This window comes from Zosterops lateralis (genome assembly GCF_965231275.1).
Source record: "Zosterops lateralis genome assembly, chromosome: 2".
Taxonomy (NCBI): Eukaryota; Metazoa; Chordata; class Aves; order Passeriformes; family Zosteropidae; genus Zosterops; species Zosterops lateralis.
The window spans coordinates 82,897,137-82,919,778 of record NC_139763.1 but is presented as its reverse complement, the minus strand read 5'-3'; the positions used below and the strand labels follow the sequence as shown (position 1 = coordinate 82,919,778).

General features: G+C 43.1%; 2 protein-coding genes across 2 annotated transcripts in view; one reads left to right on the top strand and one right to left on the bottom strand.

The window, feature by feature from the left end:
• Positions 1–8,257: 8,257 nt before the first annotated feature.
• Positions 8,258–17,194, bottom strand: DDIAS (DNA damage induced apoptosis suppressor). Its single transcript, XM_083855513.1, has 5 exons — positions 17,093–17,194; positions 15,021–15,149; positions 14,102–14,263; positions 12,895–13,012; positions 8,258–11,114 (listed from the first exon to the last, which is right to left on the bottom strand). Exons 2-5 carry the CDS (start codon positions 15,131–15,133, stop codon positions 8,634–8,636), a joined length of 2,874 nt encoding a protein of 957 aa, XP_083711639.1. The 5' UTR covers positions 15,134–15,149; positions 17,093–17,194; the 3' UTR covers positions 8,258–8,633.
• Positions 17,195–17,882: 688 nt separating this feature from the next.
• The window catches only part of PRCP (prolylcarboxypeptidase), a 29,279-nt gene continuing 24,519 nt past the window's right edge, over positions 17,883–22,642 (top strand). The window contains exon 1 of the mRNA XM_083854617.1: positions 17,883–17,980. The gene's annotated coding sequence lies outside the window, so the exon portion shown is untranslated. The remainder of the gene's footprint in view (positions 17,981–22,642) is intronic.

Here is a 22,642-nt window from a genome sequence, read left to right as displayed (position 1 = left end):
AAACACATGGAAAATTGTCAGGCAAGATACTTTGTTCTTTGCTGTAGAACACATGAAACAGTCCTTAAAATCTGTCAGCCTGCTGGTGCTGTTTGTGTTTTTTTTGGAGATGGCTGTATTGGTAACAGTTGGCTCCTGCTAGTCTAGGTTTAGCGGTTAATGGCTATCGAATTCCTTCAGCATCAGTAATAACAGCAGCAGAGTGGGGCTGACACAAGAGACAGTGATTTGAAAAGAGGGAAAGTCGAAGTTAGTGATGCAGAAGCACGGTGGGTGCACTCACATGGGACAACAGGCTTTCCAGAGTTTTTGCTGACAAGGGATGTGATTAGTTAGAGTCAAATCCACTGGGTTTTGCCTTGTTTGTTATCCCTAAGGATTGCTGTTTGTTCAGCTGCTTTTCCACTTGTCTTCTCTTTCCAGTATGAAGGACTGTCTGTAAATTAGGTTGAAATGTTGAGCTGGCATGATTCCTACCGTCAGAGACTGAATTCAATTGGAAAATAGGTGAAATTCTCCAGCTCTTGAAACAGGCTGAACAAACATGCAGGATATATTGCCCTTTGGGAATCTGTGGTGCCCTTGGGGTCAGATATGGCTAGAGACACTATCACAGAAACCCTCTCCTGTCTGTGGGGCAGAAAGAATGCTACAGGCACTTCTGCAATGGAAAGATGACTCTCTGGAGTAGAAAATGCAAGTAAAGAGATGGTTCCACATGCTCAGGATTTTATCCATCTCATCCTCTTTTAAAATTGTATCTATGGATTAGATTTTGATTGCTCTGGGCTTTCATAAAGGTTTGCTTTGAAAGTCTGAAATTCTGCATTCTTTTAGTGTCAAAGCACCCAATATACTTATGTGATTGGCTCCTACCTACCCTGAAACAAAATCCTTTTTTGGGTTAATTCAGTTAGAAAAAGGTGTTTCTAGAGGATACTTTGTGGATTCCCTGTGAGGAAGTATGGAAACTTTCTGTCCTTTAAAAAATGTCTCTGTACATAAGGGCTCACCAGAAACCCTCTGGAGCCAGAGGAAATACTTAATCAATTCTAGTAGCAAAAACCCTGTTAAATCAAAATCTTTTCTTCCTCTTTTTATAAACTTCGTTATCTCAACAGATTTGGGGTCTGACATCAACCTTTTTCCTTGGATCAGTTCTATCCTCTTGTTGCTGTGGGTAATAATTGTTGTAGCTGCTGTTCAAGGATCATAATTTTGAAGGACAGTCTTGTCTTATGATGATGAATGGTGGGGAAACAATAGTTTGATTTCTTGTAAGCAAGTAGTGCATCCTAAGCAGAGCAGCCTCAACTGGAACTGGTGATGTGTTTGAAATGCAATCATCCACTTGAGCTGTAGCTAAATGTACCATAAATGTTACTGATCTCACATCTGCCTCAGTTTAGGATTTGTCTTGGCTGGGAAAGCAGACAGCAGGGTAGTCATGCTGACCATGGTGCAGGGCTCCCAAAGCAGCATGCTGCCTGGCTCTGACTTACCCCTCTCATCACCACCTCACTCACCTGACCCAAAGTTGCCTTTGCTGTACTGAGCCATATCCAGCTGGGATAGATCAGCATCTGTCATCACTCACTGATCCCATCAGAACCTTTCCCTTCATGTGAAGGAGCTGTATCTTGAACCAGAAGTAAAGACTATGCCATGTGAGTCACAGGTGTGTGTTTCTTTCTGAGTGGGAGCCACAAAGCCAGAGAAAAACCTCTCCTCTGAAGCTTGCTCCTTCAAATGCAGTCAGTGGGGGGAAGATAACCCGGACAGAGCAGAAAATGAGATGGCAGTGAGTGTAATTTAGGCTGTAAGTATTGTCAGTGAAAAATTAGACTGGTTTTAGAAGCACAGCCAGGGTCAGCAGCTCAGCTTCTCTATCTGGATGAACAGGAGCTGGGTTTACAATACTTGGAGATTGTCTGTGTTTTCACATTAATAACTTGCAATTAGGACTTGGTGGATGTGACCACATTTTTTAAACAAGTTATCATTTTCCAGTAAGCTCAGAAGATAATTTTAGCTCTGCTTAGTACTACAATATTACTCAAAAACAGATGCCACTTTTACATTTGCACCTTTGCTTTTTCCACTTCTGTTTATCTTGGGATAACATTCTCAAGGACATGCACACTCGTGAGTACACGGTGGTGGTGCCCCTGATGAGCATTTTCTGAATGCCTGGTCCTCAGGCAGAAAATGACATGGCCAAACCCTCTGTCAGTCATGGTTTTAGCTGTGCACAGTACCCTGGAGGCAGAGGGATGTTAAAAGTATTCTTATGTTTTCATGGGCAGCAGTCAAGGGCTCTAGAGTGTCTGGTGTCACATGAATGCAAACCTTGGTACTTTTCAAAGCTTGATTCCTCTAGTACCTCTCATCAATGAATCTGCTCTTCTTTAATTACTGCTCATGCCTCAAGCACTGTGGAGGGATGATCTGATTGCATGAACCACTGGGTCTGACTCCTGCTTTAGTTAGAAAGGAGAGCATAAGAGGCTCATTTTCTGTGCCACCTCGAGCTTCTTACTATGGACATAAAGTTAATAATTCAATAAGCCCCTTCTTACAGGACCAATAAAAGAGATTCAGACATTAGGAATTTATGGGAGTTTGGTGCAAATGAGTTGCTCTCTAGTGAGTAGGTGGATGCTGCCCTCCATCCAGTGGGACTTGGGGCAGTGTGGAGGAGGAGCTGTTACTGGGGGGATGCTGTGAATGTCTCCGAGGGCTGGGGTTGCATCATTGGCATGGAGCTTTAGTAAAACCAGTGTCCTAGCAGCTGAGTCTTTACAGAAGGGGAAGCAGAGGAGAGGGAATGCCAGTTTTACATTTTAATAGAGGGGGAATAAAATACTTGGTCTATGGTGGGGAGAGCTGCTATGATTTCAGGCACTGCCAATGCCTCAGCTTTTGCAGACTGTTGGGAAGAAAGGGTTACCACTCGCCCCACACACAGCCAGCTCTGAAGGGGGAAAAAACTAACTTCTGAAGCCAACATTTTGGTGGAGAAAAGGCCCTCTAATGAGAGTGTGGAGCAAGCCCAGTGCTTGTTACTATGCTGATTGGGAGTGACAAGTATATCTCTGGATATTAGGGAAGTAGTTTTAAATATGCCATAGTTTTTAGCATAATAAGATGCACTGCAGATATGTCACATCCATTTTATTCTCCACAGCTGTTTACAAAAGGAAAAAAAAACCCCAAAACCCTGAGATTGGAGCAGCTGCAGTCACTCAGCTGTCAATGTGGGACAAGGCTCTTTCTGCTCTTTTATTTCCACTTCACTCTGTTCTGCTACACATATTTGGCTGTTCTGTGAATTTGCAGATCATGAGATTTTTTTCAAACTGCTTTTGATCTATACAGAAAGACTCACCCAGTTCTCATTTGAATTCATTAATACTTTGAGTAGGCATTTTAATTTTATGTTTACTGGCTTGTTTCCCTTTGTAATGTTATCTAACTGACAAGTTTGTCGTGCTCTGCATTACCTTTAGACTTTTGAATCTAAAACATTTCCTCTTTCCTGAAAGCTATGATAATTTTTAGAGATGCTACAAAGGCATCTTCTTTTCCTCAGGAGAAAACCTGAATTACCCTCAGCTTTGATTACTATCAAATCAACTTTGAAGCACGTAATTTCTTTTACAGCATGAACAAAGTATATTTTATACCATCAACTATAGTTTGAATTGCAGTTTAAAAATCTGCTTAAGCACTAACAGCAGCATTTTGTTTGTGATTTCCACGCCAGGGAAGTCACAGCAATAAAGGAATTTTCTGTGTTGGAGTTTTTCCCACAAAGGTCTGCTGTCTTCTCCCCAACAATTGTGAATTTAGCACAATGTACAGAATTTTAGCAAGAACCCTGATTCCTAAACATTTGGCCAGAAGGATGAGGAGAGGATGTGTTTTTTGTTGATCAAGCACAACCATTTCAGTGGAAAAAATGCACTACAGCTGGTCAGCCAATTGATCTCATTGGTGGGGCAGTGCTGTCTTTGGGGAGGGCATAGGTGTTAGCAAATCATCAAGCTGTGAATCAGTCACTGTCAGAAGCATTTGGCTTGTCTCTTCTTTAAGTTCTTGTGGTCAAATGTGGTAGAGCGGGCTTGAGAAAGGAGGATGTTTTGGATGACCAGGATGATGAATGTATGATGCTTCACATTTATTTGTAATGCCCTTTTTATACTTAGAAATTGCTTACATGTGTATCTGTATGTAAATAAATGTTTAATCCTTTCCACTTGGTGTTTAAAGTGTTTGATTTGTTTGGTTTTTGATTTGGACTGCAAAGCAAAATTGCCTTAAATAAGAGGCATTCATTTGACATGATTTGACATTAGACCAGCAAACGAATGGCTACTAAGGACTTTCTGCTTGGGCTGAGGTTCTTGCAGCACTGAGACCTCACAGGAAGAGCAGATGTAGAGCTGCTGCCCATGGGAGTGAGGTCCCTTCGCACTAGAAGAGGAAAAAAAATACTCAAAGTAGGAGAAATTGTGGAGGTTTGAAATGCCAAAGAAATGCTGGCATCAGGCACTAGAGGGTGACCTTTGACAGAGGCACCATCCACTCACTGACCTTGCAAACCTGTGGCAGGTTAAACTCTTGTCCTAGCAAGATGCTGGATTTGTGTAGGATTAATGTTGGGTGATGGTTGGATGCCTCAGTTGTTTTTTATTCTTTGATACAGTAATTTTTTTTTCTTTAATGCCATTCCTTCTATTCAGCCTTCAACTTGCTGTTTTCATTCTCATTGTACTCCACTGGAGCTCCCCAATGACCTGCCTTCCTTGAGGCCTAGAATCCTTTTGGACAAGATCTCCCACTTTAAGCCTTTTGTCTTTTGGTAAATACATAAAATTTGTGCTCTGACTCCTTCTGGGGATCAGGTTTCCTCCCCTGTGCTCTGCCCCACTTCAAAGATGACTCCTGGTAACACTCCACTGAGAAATGAGCTGTGAAGCTTGAAGACACTGTGTGTCTTTTATTGCCTCTTCTACTGACCTTGAAGCTCCTTCCTTGGTAAATATCTGACATGAGGGCTGGACCATCTGCTCTTCCTTCCCCAGGAAGCTGGCAATTGGAGTCAGTGAGAGAACAGAGAGGTATTTGGATAGGGAAAAGTCCCTGTATGCTTCTAGGTAAGAAGGAGGCAAAGGGAGGGGAAGGAAGCATCCTTCAGATGCTCAGACCTCTTGGGAAGAGAATATTTACTGAAAGGAAGAAGGGCTGGAGTGTGCTGCTTTTGGGGGTGAAGGCTGGAGAAAACAGACCAAGCTCTTCCTTCCAAGGAGCAGGTACCCACTGAAATGTGCAACCTTCTTTTTCAGCAGGTGTAGCAGCAAGGGTACAGCCTGTGCCAGGGTGAAAGGAGTGTGAGCACATTGTGAGCAAAGGCTCCCTGCAAAAAGGGAACAGGCTGCCCAGGGGAAGAAGTGCAAGGCTGACTGACTACAGGAGTGAAAGCAAGAGAGCTTTTTCTGCCTCTCTTCCATCCTCTCATGGTCAGTCTCCCTACCGAGCATGTGGGGAGCTCTGCCCAGAAGATGTCATCTTGCTGACAGGGGCCTGTCACACAACAATACTTTTTGCTCTCACCCTGTGTGCAGTCCTCTTGCACAAAGCACAGGAGATCTGATTGCCCTGCTTTAATTTCAACGGTATGGCACAGACAGTCCTGCCTAATTTAAAATCTAGTCTTGATTTATGGATTTCTATGCATGGGGAATCAATCACAAACCCTGTAAGCATTTTCAGGAGTTTTATTACCCTCAGAATTAAACATGCTGAGCCTTAGCCTTTTTGTACAAGCTTATAATTATAATCACATCAGCCTGCACCAAAGCTATCACTAACTGTAGTATGTGAATGAATTGTCTGCTGAAAAAATCACTCGTGCTGGACCAAACATTTCATGTCAAGATGCTGTCAGGTATATGATGTAGAAGCTCTGGCAGTGTTTCATGGCTAGCTTCATCAAGTCTCTGGTGTCTCACTTGGATCAGTTCTAACCCCTGGTGATAGAGTGGGTATCTGTCCAGTTCATCACAAGGGAGTGCTTGAAGAGCCAATGATAACTGCAGTACCCTAGTATGTGCTGTAGTAGAAAAAAACTGATTTCAAGTGTTATGGTGTCTTAAAACCATTTTTGTATTGCCTTTGCTATGCTCAGTGATTTGGGTATGAATAATGCTTTCACTTCATTTCTTCTATATAAGCTATACATGCAGATTTATAATTTCCAGGCAGGCAACATTTCTTACTCCTTTTCCACTTGCCCCAATAAAATCCCCAAGTAGGATTTTATTTGCAATCCATAAAATCTTTTCAATAGGCACAGTGCTTGGTAAATGCAGGCACAAGTCCAGGACTTTTTACTTGGCCTCATCCTGGAGCCCTGCCCTACCCTGACTGAAGCAGCCCTGGTGCGGTTTTGGTGTGCTGATTTGCTGGGCTAAAGCTCAGCTGGACAACTCAGCAGCAGCTTGCAAAGCCTTTAAAACTCCTGCTCTTACCTCCTGTCCCTCTGGCTGTGCCAGGAAGCCTTGCATAGGCAGCTCTGTGTCCTTTACAGCAGAGCCCTGCCATGTCCTGCAGCAGGGCTGGCACTGCACTGCTGCAAGTGATTCCATTCACAGGTTACCTTGGGCACAGAACAACGGAATGGTCTGGGGTTGGAAGGGACTTTAAAGATCTTTAAGATTGTTCCAATCCCCCTGCCATGTTTCTCAGAGCTTCATCCAGCCTGGCCTTGAACACTTCCAGGGATGGGGCATCCACAGCTTCTCTGGGAAGCCTGTGCCAGTGCCTCATCACCCTCACAGTGAAATTTTTCTTCCACGTATCTAACCTAAATTTTCCTCTTTCTCAGTTTAAAAACATCATCGGCTTATCAATTAGACACTGTTAAAATTTGTGATGTCTAATTCTGCTCCTTTTCTGTCTCTCTGCTCTAACAAGATGTTCCTTTTTCTTCTGTTTATGTCTAGTGTTCAGGGACTGCAGGGCTCTAGGCTTGAACATGTCAGAAGAAATCTTGTGCCTCTTTCCACTGCCATCTGCTGTTGCAGGATCCTTAAACACCAGAAGAACTTTTGTGGTATGCTTGAGTATCTTGCTGGGGACAGCAAGAAGAGATAAGGTCTTTCAGTGATCTCCAGAGCTGTGCTCCATGTCCTTTCAATGTCAGGCAAGTCTTTGAACCCGTGCCTAGATTTCAACTATAAATAGGGAGGGGAAAAAAATAATAAACAAACTAACCAATGGTGACTTGGAAAAGTTTCTTTGTAGAAGGAATTTACCTGTGCACACCTGCTGAATAACCATGTGTAACTTTTTCTTGGGTTGGCCTACAGCCTCAGCACATCTGCACCCTTGGCAGGAGAGGCTGTACCTCATTTATACCCTGCTCAGCCACAGGAGAAGTTTGTTTGATTCCAAACACCCTTCTCCCTCCCATCCCTCAAAAGGAAAAACATTTGATTAGAAGGTGCAGAACTTAGGCTAGAGACCGAGAAATTGAAAAACTTTACCTGTATGTTCTGTGACAGTGATCCACACTAAAAATTATGGATAAGGAACAAAATAGTGAGAGCAAATGCCCTTATTCCTGAAAAACTCTTCTGAACAAAGAGGGAGGCTTAAGTAGGTGCTGTTGAAATTATGAGGCCTCAAACAGGGGAAGATAAAAATATTCACCTTGCAGCTGAGAAGAAACCAAGTAAACCCTCCCTGTCACCATTCACAATGTAAATGGTTCATATTCATTTTATACCTCAAAAGAATTAGTCACAGCAAGTACTTTTAGGTTGTTTCTGGTTCTACAAGTGTGGTGTGTCCCCTCCACCCCCTTGGGCCACACTAGGACCTCAAAACTCTCACTCACAACAAAATGTCAGCATTTTCAGACTGCTCAGATCCTGTGCCACCAGATTCCTATATCCTTCTGCAGGACCTGACTTACAAGCTTGCAAGCAGCAGATCTTGCAAGCAACAGATTTCTCTGTTCAATGATTCTAAATGCAACTGTTCTGGGTTAGGGATATGGAAGACCTTAAAGCAAGGAGAGGAAAGACACTGTCAGGAATCTGCCACTAAGCGTCTTTAACTTGAAAATGCCTGCAGGAAAACTGGGAGCTGCTACCAAGCTCTCAGGATGGCCCCCTTCACCCAACTCAAGGCTGCCACAGGATCCCAAATGGGCTCAGAAACAAGGCACCATCATATTTTTGATAAAAACTTGTCCCTTCTCCCGAGAGGGTCATCAGGCAAGAATCTGGAGTGGCTCTTATGATGAAAAGACAACAGTGAACATATTAAAACACTTCACCTACCTGTACATTATGAAGTGAGATCTATTCAATACCCATACATTTACAAAAGTGTTTATTGCACATCCTGATCAATTTTCAAGAAAATACAGTAAATAAAAATTCTGATTTCCCTCATCTCTGTGGTACAAAGGTCTGAAAATAAATTGAACTCCTCTTTGCAAGACATATGCTGACACGTGTATAAATAATTTAACTTTTTAACAGCTCTTTTCTTCCACTGGATCCTTCCCAAAAGTTTTAAAAAAATAATTAAAAAGAACACAGCATAGTAATGTATCTTTCTTAGTATTTTGCCTTATTGGAAAAAGGGGTCCGTGCTTGGAAGAAGAGCTCAGGAGACCAGACAGTTGGCCCTTCCAACACAACCCCTGAATAATTTCCACCTGAGAGGTGATTCTCACCTTCTGAAGGGGAACAAGTTTTCAGGACTGGACCATTTAAAAATGAGGTCTTGGCGACACTTGCAGATAAAGGAGATGTTAGAATCCTGGCTCTATCCCTAGGGCTTATTCTCTCATTTTGGTTGAGATTTTCATCAATTTCACTGTCCTTTCTGTTTTCAGAAATAGGGTTCCTGCCAGTGTGCCCACAGGTGGATTGCAAGTCAGCAGCCCAGGTAACTGTTTTTAAATCTAAAGATGCAGTTGGTTTTAGCCCTTTGTTTGAAGATGAAGGGATCCACTCCTCCAAGCTGGGAGGCAGTTGGCTGTTAAGGAAGTGCTTGGAAGCAGAGCTACCACTTCCTTTTTCTTCCCTGTTCCTCGGTCTCCCACGTTTCCTTAACTTGCCAGTAAGCTGCTGCAGCAGAGTGTTCTGAAAGGAAGACCTGGATCGCTTGCACTTGGAATGGATTTTAGTGGGATTTTTAGGGGTGAAGATGGTGGTAAAAGAGCTTCTTTCCCCAACAGGCCACAGTTTCTGCAGAGGTTTTGTCATAGGAGTTGACTGTGAATAAGGAACAAAGTCCTGAGCGCAAACTGAACTGCATTCTGAATCACAGAAGGAGTAAGTTGCAGGTGTGCTGTGCTTGCTAAAAGGAGACTTGTGTAGGGATGAGCTCAGTTTTGAGCTGCAAGGAACACCTCCAGGAGAAAGCACAGATTCAGCTGCCACCTTCTCTGTCAAAGTATCTTCCTGTATTAAAGAATTACATGATTTATTTAAGAATTCCACAGGTTTTGATACCTCTCTTACACTTGCATCAAAGAGATCAGCCGAAGCATTGTAGCTGCCTTCAGGGAAGATGTTGTTCCACTGCAGCTCTTTCCTACTAACACTTCTGAAGGTATTATCTGACAGTTCTGTCAATGGTTTTAATTCTCTTTTATACATCCTTCTTGCATTGTTGGGAGTTGGTGGATCAGAGACCTGGACCCCTGTGAGTGTAAGATCAGTTTTTTGGCTTGGTGTAGAATAGTTTTCTTTATATTCACAAGCAGCTAAACAGCTTTCACATGCAGAATGCACACAGGTGGCTGTCTTGCTCTTTTTTAAACAGGAAGTTTCTCTATGCAGCCTAATAAAAGACCAAGATGAATTTGCAGGGTCAGTATTTGCTTCTTTGGACTGCACACATCTGCCCTGAGGAATGGAAAGCTCTGGTGTAACTGGCAAGGATGCTCCACCTTCCTTGAGAGTTGAAGATAAATCACTAGGGGAAGACTCATGTTGTGAGACATCACTTGGAGGGTTTGCCTTTGACTGAAGACAAGCAAACCCTGTGTTCTCCCAACTATCATTCTCTGCTGGTGGCAAGAGCCTCCCTGAGACACTGGCTGCAGGCAAATCACCTACAGCTTGCCTGGAATAGGATCTGTTAAGATTTACACCCAACTTGCTACTTTCAAGATGGACACGTTTGCCTGCATCAAGGCTGGGTGACGTTACAACACTCCTGCCATCCTCTATTCTGGCTAACAACTCATTTAGGCTTTCTGAGAATGGGAGCTCTTCCCAAAGCATAGAGTCCATCCGAGACACTCCGGCTACATTTACATGATTAGGAGATGAAGCATCTCTCTTGCAAACAAGGGAGTTGTGGGATTTTTCTGGGTAACAATAATTTCTACTATCAGTTTTTGGGTAATTGTTTTTTACCTCAGATTCCAAGGGATGTTGTAACAACTTGGAACTGTTTCCACGTGAACATTCGGTGTTTGAAGAGGAAACTCTCTCCAATTTATCAGTTGCAGAGATACCGTCAGTCCGTCTAAGCTGTGAACTCGATTCATTATCCTTCTCTTTATCCCCTTCCTTCCCAGAAGGGATCAGAAACTGTGAGTCCCAAAGAGTTTGATTGTTGAGGCTCACACTGCCCAATTCTGCAGAGACAGGCCTCTCCTCTTGTTCATGCTGTTCACTCGCCAGCTTTCCCACTTCCAGAGTGGGAAAGTCTTCTGCTGTTACCCAAGCAACAGATGAAGTCAGACTGAAGGATTGCTGCCAGCACCCTAAAAAACTTTCCCTGCCACTAGACTGAACAAAACAGGAGCTCCTGCTTGGGCTAGACAAGCTGCTGAGCTCACTGAGAGATTCATCTATGGGAGTTGATGACGCATCAGGTAGATATGAGCTGTTATTACAGCTCCTAAATTTTGCCGACTGCAGGAGATGATCTAAGTAGCTGATAACAGTAAGGCCAGTAAGAGCAGCATTTGGCGAGAAGATCTGGCATGCCACAAGGTTTTTCGTGCTTCTATTAATTCTGGAACACTTCTGCAAGGTGCTGCTGGCAGAATACCCTCCATCTTCCCTTGCACAACCCTGGGTGGGAGAAAGAAAACAAAAAAACCCAACCAACTTAGAGAAAAAAAAAATCATTTTTTAAGTCAGGCGTAAATTTAGGTCTCGCTTTTTGTAAGGATCTGCAAGGAAGAGAATACAAAACAGTCCTGTCACACAAGGCAGTCCCTGGGAAATAAATCCTGGCAAGGGCTGTAAAGGGCATCACAGTGAGAGGTTCTTTGCTTGTTGCAATTAAGGAGTTTTGGAGCTGGAAAAACAACCAAGAACTCTGAGAAAAGACTTCACAGAAAATTTCTTCCTCCCTTTAGGGCACTGGATGCTTCCGGGCTTCCTCTAGTGCAGCTCAGTGTGAATGGCTGGCAGCCCAAGGCCAGAGCTTTGCTTTTATCCAGGAGGCACTGGGCAGCACTTGAATCAAAGCACTCTGGTACCAGATACTTGACTTGGCAGCTCAGCTGCCAAAGCCAGCATGGGACTTTCTGTGCATTACATCCCTGAAAGGGAAATAAGCTACAACCTTTATCTGCTCAGATTTTTTAGAGAGCAGTGTTTCAAAGCAGCTTCAACTGCAATTCTTCAAAACACCTGCTTCTCTCTACACAGAAATTATAGGTGAAAAATGACATTAAACAGAGAGAGAATTAGCTCATATTTTAAGAAGTGGATAAACCCTTTCTCATCTATCCCTCAAGGTCTGGCAAAGCCAGAGAGGCCAAAAAGCAGATATAGTTATCGCCAACAAGCCTCCTCCTCCCTGAGTCTGTGCAAGGTTCGAGGCTGAAGGCTGTTTACCAAGGACAACACTCCCCTAGGTAAGTCTTTAAAAAGTATGTTATGCTGATTCTGAGTGTTATCTGGGATGGTACAACTGTATACACAGCTGATTATAACTACACAGAAATGTCTACAGCCAAGGCCTGAACAGTCTTCAAATGTGTGTTCAGCCCTTGTGTGTGCAGGAACAGCCACAAGGCTGGTGCTGTCTAGGATTAGTTATATTTGTCAAGGCATTGGCCCACAGACCTGGTCAAGGGTTCTAGGTAAAGTTAATCCATTAAGTCCTCCAATTTCCTTTGCTTAAGATGCTGTACATCAGGAGAAATCTCAGTTCAGGTACAAACCTCAGTGTACCTGTGGGAGAGGCAAAACACCTGCCAGGTAGGATTTAATTCACAGATTTCACAGTATGAATGACTCACATAAGCACCACTTGAGGAGAATCTTGAACACTGTTTCTATAGAAATATTGCTAAGAACTAATATTTCAAAGTGTGTTAAACATGTAAAAGAGTCACCAAGGCAGATGTTTAGCAGCTGTACTTTAACAACATTTTGAAAATGCTCTTAAATCCAGAAATATTAAAATGCTACAAGGGGGTGTGCTTCTCCTTACATTTCAGACTGGAAAGGAGACTGCATAGCATGGGAAAGGTAGGGCAGTGCTTGGAAAGAAAGCCTGTTTCTTGCTCCAACCATACATGTTTTTTTTACAGACTCCAAGCTGTTACTGATATGCACAGGAGCTGGCATTGCTCAGGCTTTCCAAAAAGCACTCTGACAAGCTGTTAAGCTGACTACTGCCATTCAAGACGATTTTTGGATGTGACTCATTTAAAAAAAAAACAAAACCAACACCACAGGAGCCTTGGGGAAAAGAAGTAGAATCCTTCTCATGTCCTAGCCTTACATTTTCCCAAATTCCCAAAAGATGTTGTACATGAAGCTTTGATAACTCAGTCTATATCCATAACTGGCTACAGAAACTCACTAAAGGGCCATAATGTGGATTAAAAGTTACCTTCACTCCAAATATAAACCTTTTTCCAATGAAACAGGTTTCTACTGCATGAACTAATGCTCTTGTAAATGACTCTGTGTTTGTTTCTCCTGACAGCTGATTGAAGTCTCGGATATACCTGGAATAAAAACATACAGAAGTATTGGACCAACAGAGGAAGAAGCCTTACACAGCATTTCAGCTGTAGTGTAGTGCTAATGAGGACACATGTTAAGGCAAAGATTCTGAGCTAGCTTCAACTAAACTTGGAATGAAAACAGGAAAACCATGAAGGTATAAATTCAATTCTTTAGTTCACCTAACTTGTTAGTGAGATAAAGTAAACAAAACAACCACTCTGAAGAGGTTTAATACACACACAACTTCCAGGGGTTCCCCATGTGGTTGATTTTTCTGCCAACACTGTGACTGTACAATGCTGTCAAGATGCTGCTATTCCTTACACATCCTTCCTGCCCAGCCTTTACAGCACAGTAGTATCCATGTAAGACATGGAAATAACTGCTTTTCACAGCTGACAGCAGTACAGCAGTGTAGGGCAGAATGCCTGTCATGGGCATGTAATAATGCTGCTAATATGGCACTACAAACAATTCATCTTTGAGCCGGTGATAACACAAGGCATTGAAAAATAACAGACTAGAGAAAGAAGCAGGGAATCTATCTGAATATCCCATCCTGGCAGTTTCACATTTCAGAAAATCTGAAGCTTATAATGTGGGTGGTCAGGCTCTGAGGACTAACAGACACTCTCAGAAATCCCTTCTTTCTTCAGGAAAATGTGGTCATATTGCCAAATAGTCACAAGGTGCATCAAACTGTTAAAAAAGAAAACCCAGAGGCTCTATCTGGAAAAGCCAACTTATACTTAAACAAAGGGCATTCAATTATCTCAAAACAAGGAGAAAGAACTCGAGGAAGAAGTCAAACCAACCAAGCAGTGAGGCTCACTTAACAGGTAGTAGCTGCCTTCAATAGACAGGTGGAGGATTTCTTCTACTACCTGGAAGTAATCCATCTCAAAACACCAAGATTTCAGGAAGAAACAAACTTCAGCACTTTCTCAAGGTGATGGGTACCAAGGAAATGCTGGAAGGGAGTACTCTGGCAGTTACTTCCCACTCATTTTCCCACCACCTAGGCTCATTGCAGTTTTTTAGGCTGAATAAATAGCAGCAGCTCTATGGTCAGACAACCTCTTCCTTACCTCTGCAGATTTTCTGCGGTGATCCCAAAGAATGGATCTAAGCAACTTCCAAAAACAGTGATGTCAAACAAATCATTAGTGTCAGCAATCTTTAGGGACAATCTATATCTGTAGCTTGCATCTTTAGCTTCACCTGTGCAGCCACATTTTAGACAGTGGAACCTGACAAAAGACAGTAAAAGGATAAAAAAACCTGAATATATGAACTCCTGTTAATCCCTGCTGGGGTAAAAATTTATCTGCAGCCATAAGCATTACCACTATTATGTATCAAATATTCCATAAAAGAACTCTAGGATTTTTTTTCTTATTCTTTATTCCTTGAGGCAACAATCTTACCAAAGGCTCAGAGCAAGATGTGTGTATTATGACAGAATGACTCTGGCTTCTTTTACTGATTAATAAATACTAGCCTGTCATGAAATTGAAGGGACAGTGGGCTTTGAGAGACTGCTGGGGTGCAATTTTGAATTCCCTGTGCTCATTTTTTTCACATTTCATTCTGGTTTAGGATTTCTTTTCCTGCAGCTTGAGTATAAATACCTAGGTTTAAAAAAACAATCAGGAAACAGCACTGTTATCTTGTACTTCAGCATTTGAAACAACAGCTATCCTTGTTTTACAAAGTCAGCTCCTTCTATTTAGTGCTGACATTCATTGATTTACTGTTCTTCTGTGTGTCAGAGATTTCACCCACCACTGCAATTAAAAAAGAAAGCTCATCCATTTCTGGACATGCACTCACTGAAGAGTCATAGAGGACTACCAGGTGTGCTGCACATGTAGAATGAGATAAAAAAAATAAAATCAGGATTTGGTCTGGAGGGGCTGGATTTTCACCCCTTTTTGTTTAGTGTTCAGCTGACAGAGATCCCCAAGTTAATGGAAACCAGTAAATGATCCCCAAAACAGGACATACCTCCTGGAATCCAGGATCAGCCTACAAAAGCAGTTTTGACAGGCAGGGTAGATGAAGCAGGAATTCTGGATGGAAATCACAGAGGCAGCCAAGAGTCCCTGCGCACTATTCATGTGCTCACAGCACCACCTGAAACAAATCAGGCAAAACGGTTCAAAGAGTTCTCTCCAGATGTTGATATTCTTTCAGTTAATATGCTTTCAGTTAATATGCTTTCAGTTGGCTGATTTTAACATTTTGAACAGCAGACTTCAGGAAATGATGATCTCTGTTTGAAAATAGAAATTCTATTAATTAACTCTTAAAAAAAAACAAGGATAAAATTATGTAATATGAAGGAACTGTTCATGGCATTTGCACACCATTGCACACAGATCATGCAAATTCTCATTTGCATTCAGGGATCATTATCAGAATTATCCTTGGGCACAGCACTGCAGCAAATTGCTTTCTAATTATTTTCCTTAAGTTAGTGTGAAGTCAACATGGGGTTAAAAACTGAAATGATTCTGCACTTGTAATTCTGCAAATGCTTCAACACCAGTGACTTGGAAAGAATGCTGAGAAGATCTTGAAAAAGGCACACAACACAACTATATTTGCTCCTATATCACCCTTTTTGAGCTAAAGGGGCAGCTCCTGGTCAATGGAGGTTGTACAGATTGGACAAATAAATGGTGAACTAAGCATTTAAATAAATAGGAAAGAATTTATTTTATTCAGTATTATTTCCTGCAGATTTCTTTTGCCTTTATTATACTATACTGCCCAAAACATCAAGTGTTAGGAAACTTCCCCTATTTTAGACAGGCAACTTTTTTCTCAGCAGATGTTAGAAACATGTAGACAACAATCAAAGAACCCTGGAAAGGTTTGGGTTGGAAGGGACCCTAAACATCACCAAGTCCCAGCCCCAATGCCATGGGCAGGGACACCTTCCACCAGAGCAAGTCACCTGGAGCCTCATCCAATACCTCAAGTTCCAACTCAAACGACCAAAATGTTCTCCACAGCTGAATCAAATGACTCCTTAAAAGTCCATATTTGCAAAAGCTCTTCTATCACAGCCATAGCTAAATACAAATCTCTCTTTGATATAAACTGCAGAATAGGAAGGGAATTCCACATCTTCATCCCAAAACTCTCTGAGAGGCAAAAGACCAAAGAGATAGAGGAGACTCAAGTATAGCTTTTACAGGTTAAAAAAAGCCCCCATTCTATAATCAGCAATGATATTTTGTTCATATTTTGCCCACCAGAAAGTTAAACTTTCAGGCTATTCCTTTCCCTTTTGGGACACTTTTCTCAGCATCTTGGTAAATACAAGATCTGTATTTACCAAGAAAAATGTGAGTGACTAAACTCATTACTCTGAGTGGTTCAGATTAAAAAATAAAAAATAATAATAAAAAAATCCTAATATTCCCTACATCTGGAAAACAGAGATAGGGAAAGGGAAAAGCTGTAATAGGGGGCCAAACAAATGAGAAAAAAAGCATCTCTTCAGAACACACATATTAACAGAGACTCATTTGACTCAGTATATTGAATGGTGCATGCCTTCAGCTCTTACCAAAAGGGAACTATTTTGTTTTAGCTACAAAGATGTTGTTTTAGTACAAGATAACAGTAAAGAGTACACAGAAAAAAAACCCCATCAAGGTATAGAAAAAGAGTAATAAAGTTAAGTCTGATTTTCTTATTGCCCGAAGAGGTGGGCTTGGAGAAATTAACACGAGCTTCATTCCCACCTGTTTTCAACTCAAAACTCTAGATACAAAGTTCACATAGTTTTTGTTACCTGCACTTTTAAAAGACAATAAAAAACCCCACAACAAAACCAAAAATCCCGCAAACGCACACCCGAGAAAACAGAACACTTCAAGTATTAAACTGAAACACGGGAGATAAAGCACAGCGGGTAAGTGCTCACACAGGTCTGTCAAGAGCAAACTCGAAGATTTTCCTTTGGAAGAAACACAGCACTCACTACCCGGACACAGACTGAAAGAGGTGGGCACGAATAGCGCTGTTTTACTTGACCTTTCAGTAACAAACCAAACCACCCAAACCTCAGCTCCCGGCAGGGGAATCACACAGCCCAATCCAGCTGCTCCAGCCGCGGTCTCCGCCCTCAGCCGCCCGGCTCCCGGCGCGGTCCTGCTGCCCTCTGGCGATCCCGCTGCCGCGCTCTCTCCTACGGAAACCAAAGTGCGAGTCGTTAACGGATCTCACTCCCGTTTGCACCCCCCCTGACCCTCCCTGAGCAGGCAGCGAGCGGCGGGGTCGGTCCGGTCCGACTCACTCGGGCGCGGGTTGGGCTCGGTGGCCTCAGGCCGCGGCACCGCCCGGACCGTGCAGTCCCCGCTGCTCCCCGAACCGGCCTGAGGGCACAGGGAAGGGCGGAAGTGCGGCTGCTGAGGGCCGCGCGGGGGCGGGACGAAGTGGCGTTCAACCAATCGCGACGCACTCCGGGGGGCGAGAGGCCTCTCTCGCCCAATCACAAAGCGAAAACGTTGGCCTCGCCCCCGCACGGCGCGGAGCGGGGAGGCGGGCGAGTCACGCGCTCTGAACAGCCAATCGCAGCCTCCCCGCCGGACGCCGCGCGGCCGAAACACCTATAGAAACCGCCTCAGCCAACCGCGAAGCGCGCGCGAGCTAACCGCCGATCGACAGCCAATCGGAAGCCGCAGCTGCTTAAGGCCCGCCCCTCCACGTGTGGGTCTGGCCCCGCCCCAAGAGCTCCCCGTGGGGCCGCGCGGGGCAGCCCCGGCCCGTATAAAGCGGCGGGGCCGGGAACGCTCCGGGTCCTGCTCCTCTCGCTGCCTGCAGCGATGCTGCGGCTCCTCCTGCTCCTGCCGCTCCTCGGCACGGCCGGCGCCCTGCGCCCCCCGCTCCGCCGCCGCCGCAGCGCCTCGCTGCCCGTCGGGCCCTACCTGACGCGCTACCTGAGCCAGCAGGTGGGAGCCGGTCCTGGAGGGAGGGAGGGAGTTTCCTTGGGGAATTCGGGGGTGTTTCCTGCTGTCATGAGCCTCGCTCCAGCCACAGGCGGGACACGACTCTTGGCACGTTTTAAAGAAGCGCTGAAGGCTGGATCTCTGGCGGGGCGTGCCAAGCCCTGAGTACCCCGGTGAAGTGTGGCTACTGGGGGTGCCGGCAGCCTGCTCTCCTGTGTGCCCCTGTATTTTTTTTTTGTCTAAAAACCCGTGGATTTTGTTTGTCTAATCACAGAATGGGTTGGGTTGGGAGAGACCGTAAAGATCCATCTAATTCCACCTTCCCTCCAGCCATGGGCAGGGACGCTTTCCTCTGGATGGTGATGCCATCAAAAGATTTTTGTCTCTCTCTCTCTTTTTTTTTTTTTTTTTTTTTTTTTTTTTTTTTTTTTTTTTTTTTTTTTCTCCTTCTGTTACGCGTTCTCTGTATTCTTTGCACTTACATTTGTAGCTCTGTAGCCTGTTGTATTAGTGGCCTGGTTTTCCTAGTAATTTGCCGTGGCCTTTCCCTAGGCAAAGAGACAAAACAAATTCCAGAGCTCCCAGCCCCAGGGGGTCCAAGGCTCCCTGCTATCTTGGTTCTTCCCGGGAACCAAGGCTGAGAACAGCTTTGAGATACGTTTCATGGACAAAGTACAGCTCCTACCAAAGCAGGGGGCTCCAGAGAAGGGGCTTCTCCTGGGGGGAAATTGCTTAGACACTTGTCCTCCTAATTAGTGCTTTTTGTCAATAATACTAATTTCCTAAAGCCTGTAAAAATATGCTCACCCCTTTGGGGCTGGGCTTTTGTGGACATCCGTAACTGCCTCTGAAAGCCTTCAATAAAGATCCATATAAAGATTTTATATTACCTCCTTGCTAAAATTATCCCGAGTTTCATTTCCAAGTTAGAAAAAAGGCAAAAATGGAACATGGAACAGATTTCTATTACTGACATGAGTTCTGTCATCCTGTCTCCTCCAACAATTCGTTGGTGAAATCCATGGGATGTGGACAGACTAGGGGGCTCTGCAGTGTTGTCTTTAAATGTTGGTGTGGTTTCCTTGAATCAGACTTAAAACTCACATTGTTCATGGGTTTTCACAAAAACAGTCAGCAGTTCCTCAGGTGTGATGAGGAGCATCTGCATCGTCCCCTGTTCTGTACCTGGGCTTTGCAGGGGAGGCAATGGTTCTTTTTACTGGGAGGTGTAGTAAGGGAGAAGGACATTTTTCTAGTACTCCCTTGGTTTGTTTCGAATCACACTTGTAGCATACATCTGAATTCCATGCCCTGGTCCACACAGGGAGTGGTGGGAAGGAGAGGGTGTTTAATTTGGAATCGTTTACCTTGGAAAAGACCTTTAAAAGATCCATTAACCCAGTACTGCCAAGTGCACCACTAAACAGTGTCCCCAAGTGCCACGTCTACACCTCTTGTGAAAACCTCCAGGGTTGTTGATGCAACCACTTCTCTGAGAAGCCTGTTCCAATGCTCGATTACTGTCAGTGAGTAATTTCTTTTTTGTTAATATCCTATCCAAATGTCTCTTGGTGCAATTTGTGGCTGGGCATCTTGGATGATATGTGGATTGAATATCTCCTGTTTCAGCTGTATACAAGGTGAAGTTATGATGGAGTGAGCAAATGGGAGAGAGAGAGAGGGAATAGACATAAAGAAAACAGATAACCCGTATAAGATTACCCTGAATAGCTGTGGAATAATTTTAGGTCCCTGTCATTTGAGGTGAGAGATGGGGAAGGATTTTAGTGACAAATTCACTGAGATTAGTCTCCCTCAGATAGTGTTACTAGTTTGGGAATGTGTTTGTTCCACGGATCTCCCTGCGTAAATCTTGGAATTTCTGTCTCTTGAAAACATCTCTGCCTAATGTTCATTGAGGTAATGATTTGGGATTTGTGTCCTGCCTTAACTCCTCTAACAGCTAGTGAGCATAGTGCAGATACCTTCTGCAGTGTGTGGCCAGCCTTGGCCAGGATATCACTCCTGCAGCAGCGCTGTAATTAACGCTAATTGCTGTGGCACACGGGCTGTTGCATGTTGTTATCATAGTATCAGTGATACTAATTCTGTGCCACCCTTTGTCACCATCTGCCACACTTCTGTCCTCATCTCCTCCCAGGGCTGTGGGGTCACCTGGCTTTTCTCCACAGCCCGGATGCCATCCAGCTGCCAGCAAAGCAGCAGAGTGATGGTGTGGTTGAGATCTGTGGATTTGGGGATGTGGATGGGTATTGAGGGAAGAATCACAGTAACAACCTATTGAAAGTATTGATGCCACATCTTGTTCACCCTTCTATCTCTTCCTCTCATGCTTCAAAGCCAAAATCATGTTGGCTTGAGAGTGGCTTCTGCAGGAAAGAGGGAGCCAATTCACAGGCCTGGAAATCCTTGCTTTCCTTGTCCAAAGACTTACTAATAGTGTTGAGCAGAGTGTGAGAGGTGTGTTCATCAAAGATTTGAGTTCTACTGCCTGGCACTTGAAAGATACAGTGGTAGTAGCACTGAGGTCTAATCACGGAGAGCACAGGACACACTATCAGTAACACAGTGTGTAAGATTGATAGCATTCAGCCCTGACCAAACATGCACTCAGTGCTGTTGTCTGGGAATTTGTAATTGCATTATTATTCTGCAGTGCAATATAACAGCTATGATTAACATGTTAAATAAGGGGCGGTGATACTTTGCCACCTCTCAGGATTGTTGAAGTTTAATTACTTGCATTATATTTCTTATGACATGAATTATCTGCTTGTGTTCCTTGCTGCCAAGTCTTTCTTCTTAGCCAAGGTTCCTGTTTTGATTCTTGTTTTTCTCTTTGGTGGTTTTCATCGCAAGTTGAAATAATTTATCTAAAATAATTCAATATAAAAAAATACTTCACAGTATAGCAAAATATCACAAAGGAAATATTTTTATACCTATTAATATTTAAAATACCTTTAAATAGTCTTTTAATATTTAATAGTTCTACAGAAGAAAACTTTGACAGTTTAAATAGATTCCTTGCATGATTTGTTGTCTAAAAAGTTATTTCTTGATCACTGTGCATAATTTATTACTGCTGCACATTGGAATCTCTGGGCATGACAGTCTATAAACATGTAACATTGTTTGAGGATTTAGTGTCAGCTTTTAAATGTCACTGAATCAATGACATTTAAGTCTGTTTTCATAAAAATGGAGAAATAACAGGATCAGAGTTAAGCTCAACGCTCATTTGTGTTAAACTTCCTCCTGTTTACTCCTTTAAGTGTCAGACATCTGTGATGGTGGGGCTAAAGTCCAGAATATTGAGCAATCAGTCACGCAGTGCCTGTGTCAGTGTGACTAGCATCTTATCTTGTTTGCTGAATTGTGCATATATATTTAATAACTTCTATTATTTTGTCTTGGAGGTGTGATTTTTTTCTTTTCCTCACCCTTCAAAAGTAATGGATGTTTTTCATCCCTCTACTCCTCCTATGTATGAGTGAAATTACCTCAGTAAAAGGTACCTCACGCAGGCCTAGAACAGGAGATGGCCCTTGAAGGAGAAACTCTCCCATCAGCCACATCTTTAAAAGATTTTGTCTGTTTAGGGGATGATGATCTCCTTTACAGCTTCTCTGATGTACTGATTTGACTTTTGTAGGCCAGTCTGTGGTAATTTGTTTGCCTGGTAAACAGTTGTTTGTGATTTGTGTGTTAAAGTCATCCATCCAAGATGGACCTTCACAGAGACAGTGATGTGTAGAATGTATAGAGCTGTATTAGGATCACCAGTGTTGGGGTGGCTTCTTTTGAAGCAGCTGTGTCTGTGACCACAGTTCAAATTCATTGGAATGACTTGGTGAGGCATCCAAGATCCATCTAGTTCTCTTTACCCAAGTAGAAATAATCTTAGAGCGTGTCGAGGAGGGTCTGGAGTCAGTAATTTCTGACCTTTGGGGGGAACCTTGTCTTGTACCTTTGTACCTCTGCCTTTGGCACACATACTGGTGTTGCAAATACCACAGCCTGAGGACTTGTGGTGCTTCATGTCCAGTACTGCTGAGAGCATGATGCCTTAAAATTCCTGATAGTTGAAGGCTTCTCAGGGATAAACTCCTCTTAGAAAGGAGAGTGGATGTGGTTATCAATTTTAGAATTGATGGCTGTGTGAGACTCTGCTGGTGAACTTTTCACCTCAATCACCTCAACTTCTATGAATTTGTCCAAGAACCAATGTAATAAGTACAAATTAATTTTTGTTCAGCAACTTACTGAAGCTGGTCTTTCAATAAGATTGTCTTTTGAACTAATACATGTCAGTTATGTCACCCCTTCCAAAAGAAGGATTCTGATTACATTTCATAACTTCCTAGATTTCACACTTATGTCAATATCTCATAATAAATTCACATACAAGTCTTTGCTCTGAAATAATCCACACTTCATATTGTGCGTGCATAAAAACAATGTATGTTGAAGCTTCGGAGTGAAGAAGTTTAAAAAGTAATGCAATTTGATCCTTTCTGGCTTTATCAGGAGTCTTTAATACCCTATTTTTTATTACAGACTGAAATTTTGAAGTACAGAAGATAAAAGCCCTGATTGAAAATTAGAATGGATATAAATGGTTTTTTAAGCCTAATGAAGTAG